Here is a 7,800-nt window from a genome sequence, read left to right on the forward strand (position 1 = left end):
GTTCAAGCTATAGGATCTATAAGAGGGCCGTGTTATATCTGTAAATTTCCTTAATGGTCCATTAATCTACAATACCGCCTGACAATAAATTAAACAAATCAATTGGCGAGATACGAGAGAGGGATCAAGATATCTTGATATTAGACTCTTAGTCAGTGTCCTAAATCAAAGTTTTCAAGTGGAAGAACGCGCAACCAAAGAAAGACGAGGAATAGAATCACAAAAGTTGACATTACATCAATTACTTTGAACGATACATTAACCGTAACTCATAGATTCTATTTCGATGATGCCATGTTGACATATTCATTATGAATAAGACAGGAAATAATGTAAGAGACAAACTTCGTCGCCTTTATCTTCCTCTCCACACCGAAAACATGAAGTCGCCTTTCCGCCAAAATTTATGTCATACTCTTCCCTCGTAAGTTTTATGCGCCTCCCGCGTACCAAGTGAATTACAGCGAGTAACCGGTGATTAAGTTAGCGGTCGACTTATTCTTAGCTCTTTTCTTTCGTTGTACTTTTTCTCGCCGAAATGGGAATAAATTATTAGGCGTGATGCGCGGATCGATGAATATACAACGAATATATTAAATGCCAATTGGCAATTTGTCCAAATACCTGAGAACACAGTCACGGTCACGTAGGTGGTTAAAAGTCGCGGTAGCTTTATCGATCATAGGAAAGGAATGCAGCGAAGACCAAGGAAGAAAATTCATCCACCTTGCGAATGAGTGACGACAAGTGTCGCTTCTTTCTTCCCTTCCGCTTCCCAGCGTGATGAATTCATCCGAGTACTCCGAGTAGCTCTCGTAGAAGAGTGCATCGTCTCACGTTAATACCCTGATTTGGCCATGAGCGGGTATTTTCAGGAGCGCCGAGACGTCGGGGCTCTATCTCTATTTCTCTATCTCTCTCTCTCTCTCTCTCTCTCTCTCTCTTTCCCCGGCGTATGCCAAAAACGTCGGCAACGAGAATGACTACGAAGGAGCCATGAGGAGCTGCGGAAAGAGAAAACGATGAGCTATGATGGAAATAACGTGGAAATAACCGCGTATTTCGCGTCTGTTAGATTGCACACAAATTTCTGCCGAGCTTAATCTTTTAATAGCGCAATATCTTCCAGCCTCCAGACACGAGAGATTCATTGTCGGATTTATCCGTTCTGACCTGTCAAATTATTCACATAAAACTCAAGTATTTGCCGGCGAATTTTTCGCGTTGAAGCTCCGTTGAAGTTTTCCACGCAAAAAAACAACCCTTTGCAGCTGAAGGAAAATTGCGAGTCACGTTGTTATCGTGTGATATAAGCAGATAGACCGATATTTCATCGCACAGCAGCATCTGTCTTCGCCTTCCCTCACACTGGCGTGCGGGAAAGACGAAGAGCAGATAGCTGCAGAAACGGTCGGCAACCCGTGTTAATGTCCAGATTAGGAGGTGCCGGCGTCCACGGGGATTTCCAAGAGCGCGCGAATAAGAAGAAGAGGAAGAAGACGAAGAAGAAGAACACGACGACGACGACGACGACGATGAAGACGAAGAGGAAGAGAAAGGAGGAGGAGGAGAAGAACGATCACGACGATGACGAGGAGCGACGTCGCAGCGCGAACGGCGCGCGTCGCCGTTCTCGGACCGGCAGGGTCGTCCAAAGGCGTTCTGGCGAGCCGTCGTGGAACCGTTCGTTCGGGCTGAGATGATTTCCTGGGTCCACGTCCCACCCGCGCGCCCAACGGCAGCGTGGGCAGAAACGCTGGCCAGCCCTGGAAGCGTCCCGCGTGCCCATCTTCGGTAGCGTCGCGCACCGTGCGGACGTTATATCTGGCGTCGCGACGCTCTCGAGCCTCAGCCGCTCCTCAGCCGCCCGTCAATTCACAACCCACCCCCACGGTTAGTAGTTAGTCGATTCGCGCAGCTCTGTTGTGCCACGGACGAACGCGACTCGCACGGGTCGGAGTTTGCATTTTCTAGAGATAGAAGCCGAAAGTCTCGGGGATTTTATCGGGAGAGAAGTGGAGACGCTTTTGTGAGCACATTCGTGGGAAGTTTGAAAGGAAGGGTGAAGCCGATTGTGGGGTCGATCTTGACAAGTTTAATGCGGAAGAGCGTGGATAAATTTTGGAGTGGACCAAAGCGTCAAAGATTGGAACGACGTTGTGCACACATCGCTAGCGCTTTTGCGAGGATTGTTGCTTAAATTTTGTTTCATTGGGCAAAAAATTTGTGACGGCAAAGGTTTAGCTCCTTAGTCTACGTGTGATTTGTTCTTCTAATATCATACATGAAAAAATCCTCTAATCATACAAATTTGAAAAATTACGTTTATGTTCTTCAATCGCGGTGTTTTAATTACGTCACAGTAATTAACTCGATTTGTAGTTCTTTTAGAATTGCCATTTTTATAAAAATTTCAAGATATAAAAAATTTGAGCAAAATCCATTTGAGTCTTATGCGCCAAACTGTGCGAGCGGATTATAATTAGCACGTGCGCTTATAATCCCCCGTAGACATCTTCAAACAAAAATAGCTTGGATTATATAAAAATAATTGTTCGGAACGAAAAGTTGCCAATTTTTCGACGATTGCGAATCAACACGTGTCACGATTTCCGAATGACTCGTGAAACAGAAAAACCAATACTAAATGACCGAATTTTTCTTGCAGAAAAACTAAAGCAGCAGCAACATGTGTGACGACGAAGTAGCCGCCCTCGTTGTAGACAATGGCTCCGGCATGTGCAAGGCCGGTTTCGCCGGAGATGACGCTCCTCGCGCCGTCTTCCCCTCGATCGTCGGTCGCCCCCGTCATCAGGGTGTGATGGTCGGTATGGGACAGAAAGACAGCTACGTGGGCGACGAGGCCCAGAGCAAGAGAGGTATCTTGACTCTGAAATATCCGATCGAGCACGGTATCATCACCAACTGGGATGATATGGAGAAGATCTGGCATCACACCTTCTACAACGAACTGCGTGTGGCTCCCGAAGAACACCCGGTCCTTCTTACCGAAGCACCCCTGAACCCCAAGGCTAACCGTGAAAAGATGACGCAGATCATGTTCGAAACCTTCAACAGCCCGGCTATGTACGTCGCCATTCAGGCCGTTCTCTCCCTGTACGCTTCCGGTCGTACCACCGGTATCGTCTTGGACTCCGGAGATGGTGTATCTCACACCGTACCCATCTACGAAGGTTACGCTCTCCCCCATGCCATCCTCCGTCTCGACTTGGCCGGTCGCGATCTTACCGACTACCTCATGAAGATCCTCACCGAGAGAGGCTACAGCTTCACCACCACGGCTGAGCGAGAAATCGTCCGCGATATCAAGGAGAAACTCTGCTATGTCGCCCTGGACTTCGAACAGGAAATGGCCACTGCCGCCGCCAGCACTTCCCTCGAGAAGAGCTACGAGTTGCCTGATGGTCAGGTCATCACCATCGGTAACGAGAGGTTCCGTACACCTGAGGCTCTCTTCCAACCTTCCTTCTTGGGTATGGAATCTTGCGGTATCCACGAGACCGTCTACAACTCGATCATGAAGTGCGACGTCGACATCCGTAAGGACCTCTACGCTAACAATGTCCTCTCTGGTGGTACCACCATGTACCCTGGTATCGCCGATCGTATGCAGAAGGAAATCACTGCTCTCGCACCCTCGACCATCAAGATCAAGATCATCGCTCCTCCCGAGAGGAAGTACTCCGTATGGATCGGTGGTTCCATCTTGGCTTCCCTGTCCACCTTCCAACAGATGTGGATCTCCAAGCAGGAGTACGACGAGTCCGGCCCCGGCATCGTCCACCGCAAATGCTTCTAAGCGCGTCGTTACACGATCAACGACGTGGCGCAAACTTCGAAAGAACATCGTCCTACTTCGAGGAGAACGCGCGAACGACGCGGCGCAGTTCGTCCTCGTACAATCAAGCTGCTATGAGGAAACATCATCAAAGCACCATCATCGACTTTCAGTCATCATTGGATCTCATCGAAACGTCATCGTCGCGGCCTCGCTCGTCGTCGCGCATGCGACGACGGTCAGGCTAATCATTTTCGTCAGCGTAGCCTTCCGTGAAGTTACGCGCGACATCATTGCTCACTTGGCGTCATCATCGTGGCCGAGGTAGCGGTCGGCGGTTTGGCTCTCGTCTCAGGACCTTATCCGTGGTAGCCTGGACGCGTTGCCGAGCACCGAAAAGGATTCCTGTACGATGCGTATAAACGCTACCAAGTGTATCTTTCGGTCTGCGAAAGGGACATTATGGGCAGATATAAGAACACGCGAGGACTTCAGGCTGTGCTTGGCAACGGCATCGAGACTACTCCGGGAAGGTCGAGCTGTTTTTACTGTTACGCGAGCGTTCTTTACCACCGTCCGTGATAATCACGTCTCGCACAATACGTACATTATTACTTCTAGTCTGCTAACCGAAGTAAACGTTACCAATGTACTTCTCTATACTCTCTCTCTTTAATTTATTTTGTAAATATTATATACACTATGTTACTCTCTATATTGTTATACGATGTCAAAGTCAAGTCAAATACACATTATCTCACACCACTACTGTATGATCACGTGTTCTTTACATTACCTCATGTGAACTCCGTGCAGTCAATACACAAGCGTCCGATTTATTTTGATTTCATGTCCTCTCAGCGTTACGTCTTGGTAAAGTAAGATTCTCGTTCAACAGCTCACAAGATCTTCATTCCTCAGGAGCTGCCTTTGCCTGCCTGGAAAATACATCGCTCTATGTACATGCACTTGTCGACGAATACAACTTGGAAGTTTAATATTAGCAACCGAACATTTATGTGAACATTTATGTTGGGAATAAAGGAAAAACAAATTCCTCTGAATTCACTGAGATGTGTATCCGAAGATGCAGACAGGCTTTTTTTCATCCTTTAACCTTTGATATTTTCATGAAAAGGAACGTCGAGAGAGAAGAATCTCGCTCATGCATTCTGCAAGCTGTTTGATACGTTATTTAACAGTCACTATAATAAACAGACTCACAGCTGGGGGCAGTCTGGCGATTTCGCGATTATGTTAATCCCCTCGCGACGCCCTCTCGTGCTCGCAGATCCAAATTTGTCTTCGATTGCGGCAAAGTAGCGGCCGACGTAATTTTAAAATAGCCGTTATCGTTATGTGCTCGCGATTAGCGACCTTGGCCTAATATTATTCGCCCTATTCTAATTTAATTTTCTACTGTAAATCATTGTACTATACATCGTTCTACTGTCAATCGTATCTCAAGGAAGTCAAAGGAGATCTCGCTTATTGTTCCCATGCTGATTCCCATGCTGATTCAGCCGCTTGTACCTTCGTCGTTAATTGCGTGACTGAAGTTGAAAAAAGCACTAGTTTTCGACTGCCACGAATTATTATCCCTATAATTTTTCCTAGCTGAATCTGCACGCTCCATTGATATTCAGGGACGAGAAACCCCGCGATAAAAGCTCTCGCGAAGAAGCTACAGTTTATTTCGGTCGCATCGCGTAATCTCAAAATACTTTTGACGCCTTGATATCCGTCAGAGTGTGATTCTTGCAGACGCTAGAAAGTTAAATTCGATCCCCGAGCATCCTTCTGTCGCAACTTTCTCGACAACTTCCGCCTTTTGTTGATTGATGTGCGACAGATTTATGCTTCGCATAACATTTCATACGTAGAATCTGCAATTGCCGTTTCAGGATGAATTTATGAGAAACGTGTACGATTATGAGAACGAAAAAAAAAAAGTCTGGATCAGCAGTTCAGCAAGAATTGCAAGTAAATCTACGTAAGAACATCGTGTTTCGAGATATAATATAAATCAAACTTAAGTTATTGTTGTTTTCTGTGATCAATTTCTCCTTATCTCGTTTTAGACACGGGTTAGAGAAGGAGGATCGCGTGAACGATCCGGTCAATTTTAACCGCTATTCACCGAAACGACTCGTGCATATGGAGGTGGAGAAAGAGAAAATTCGTTGACTCCGGTTAACGCTAATTCGCGCCGATGCGACCGGCTCTCCAAGCAGGAATGCCTGCCGGAGTATTTCCAAAGCGGTAAGCATGTTCGTCTCCGCTTAGGGGCTGCGGCCGCCTAGTTCGGCGAGCGTCGCGACGCCCCGCGAGGCGAGCCTTTTTCGTGCCTGTCGGCCAGGCACCATCCCACGAAAATGCGGGGGCGTCCGGACGAGAGCATATAATCGACGTCGCGACGCCGCCGAGGCACAGACGCCGCTCCACCTCTGTCCCGTGCACGGTACGTAGACGCAGTTACATCCGCACGAATTTCCACCACCGCCGGGTAAATACGTACGTACTGGCTCTTCCATTATGGAAGAGCCACAGCTCGATTGCTTTCTGCCTGCTTCCGCGATGCCTGCTATCGGGGCACACCCGGTTGTTACAGTGATCAACGACAACGAGAGTGATTAGAGCCGGTGAATCCTCTTGTTATCCGGAGGTACCATTAGGATCGCTCGAGATACAATCCATCTGCACAATCAAAAAGTAACAGTTTCTCTACTGTATTCATTGCTTACTCAAGACTTTGGAGTTGAATTCATTCGATGTGTATTGGACTATTTAGAGTCGTCTGAATTATTCAAAGTAGAAGAGGATAACACGGCAGATCTTGCTTGCTTTCAATTATTTTTGATCGTCGAATTGGATTTGAATCTATCTGAAGGAACCCGATTATCATTAGAATTTCCATTGAATCTCTTGAATTTTTATAAATAGAGATCGGATTTAAATTTATAGAGGCGGTCGAATGTTACCGAATAATTTCAAGATGCTCTCCCTATCGGGATACCATAGATTCTCTCTGAACGTTCTTGATTTAATATTACTGCTTGCCTGGTGGATGTTGTTCAATTGTTCGATGCTGGATCCTCGGAGGAAGTTCAAGTTCATAGTGTATCAGTTACATCGCTGCACCCATTGAGATCAAATCTTGGCGCAACGTCAAACCGCTCGCGTAACACCCCGTTGCATCTCTCGTCCCGATAACAGGCTGAAGCGAATCCTACGCAAATAAAGTTGATTTTAATCTCCGGACACGCAGCTCTTAGAGATTAATCTCAAAGAAAATTCTTAGATAACACTTGAACATAATGACAAAATATTTCATAACAAAGAATTTCACTCTGTCACGACGCTTGAATTGTTATGTAAGCTGATAAAATATTTATCGATACATCTCAAGATCTTATAAATGCAAAAATTGATATGTTTCAAGAAAGTTAAATATAGCTCAGTTACTCAATAGAAAAATAAAAATATTCAATAAAATACAATTTAAAAATCAGTTATGAAATACTTCAAAATTCAACTTAACAATAGTTTATAGTCAGTACCAAGCATAATGACAGAGATCATGACATAACACTCACGAGAGAACCGAAGGTACGATCTAAATTAAAAGATGTAAAATATATCTTACTGTCAAGCACATTCTCAAAAATATCTTCATATTATCATACAACAATTCAGATATCTTTGTCAAGTCTTTTAACGACCCATGAAACACACCCTTGACTATGAATCACGCGCACCAAGTTCAGGGTGCCCATAAAAGGAATCATTCGCTGACGATCGTACCCTCGGCTAGTCCCTAAAATTATTCCTTCCTCCGAGAGGCAATTTCTTTAACGTCGGCTAACATTGAACTCGCTGCGACTGCCCTTCTGGTCCTTTCTAGAAATTACAACTAACAACATACGAGGAGCGAAGCGAGCTATCGTTAACCAACGATTACCAATGTTAACTAACGGTTACTGCGAAGCCGGCCATAAAAG

General features: G+C 45.7%; 2 protein-coding genes and 1 long non-coding RNA gene across 3 annotated transcripts in view; 2 read left to right on the top strand and 1 right to left on the bottom strand.

Annotated features, from left to right (window-relative positions):
• The first annotated feature begins 1,721 nt into the window (after positions 1-1,721).
• LOC105188754 (actin-5, muscle-specific) lies at positions 1,722-3,862 on the top strand. Its single transcript, XM_011150379.3, has 2 exons — positions 1,722-1,893; positions 2,669-3,862. Exon 2 carries the CDS (start codon positions 2,690-2,692, stop codon positions 3,818-3,820), a length of 1,131 nt encoding a protein of 376 aa, XP_011148681.1. The 5' UTR covers positions 1,722-1,893; positions 2,669-2,689; the 3' UTR covers positions 3,821-3,862.
• Positions 3,863-6,088: 2,226 nt separating this feature from the next.
• The window catches only part of LOC105188751 (actin-5, muscle-specific), a 4,121-nt gene continuing 2,409 nt past the window's right edge, over positions 6,089-7,800 (top strand). Inside the window, exon 1 of the mRNA XM_011150378.3 lies at positions 6,089-6,260. The gene's annotated coding sequence lies outside the window, so the exon portion shown is untranslated. The remainder of the gene's footprint in view (positions 6,261-7,800) is intronic.
• LOC105188752 (uncharacterized) overlaps positions 6,865-7,800 on the bottom strand; it is a 6,120-nt gene continuing 5,184 nt past the window's right edge. The window contains exon 3 of the long non-coding RNA XR_003113164.1: positions 6,865-7,028. This is a non-coding gene — a long non-coding RNA (uncharacterized LOC105188752). The remainder of the gene's footprint in view (positions 7,029-7,800) is intronic.

This window comes from Harpegnathos saltator, unplaced genomic scaffold, assembly GCF_003227715.2.
Source record: "Harpegnathos saltator strain DR-91 unplaced genomic scaffold, Hsal_v8.6 scaffold37, whole genome shotgun sequence".
Classification (NCBI taxonomy): Eukaryota; Metazoa; Arthropoda; class Insecta; order Hymenoptera; family Formicidae; genus Harpegnathos; species Harpegnathos saltator.

Bases quoted from the DNA above. Each gene is read 5' to 3' on its own strand.
- LOC105188754 (XM_011150379.3), top strand. From the start codon at position 2,690: ATGTGTGACGACGAAGTAGCCGCCCTCGTTGTAGACAATGGCTCCGGC.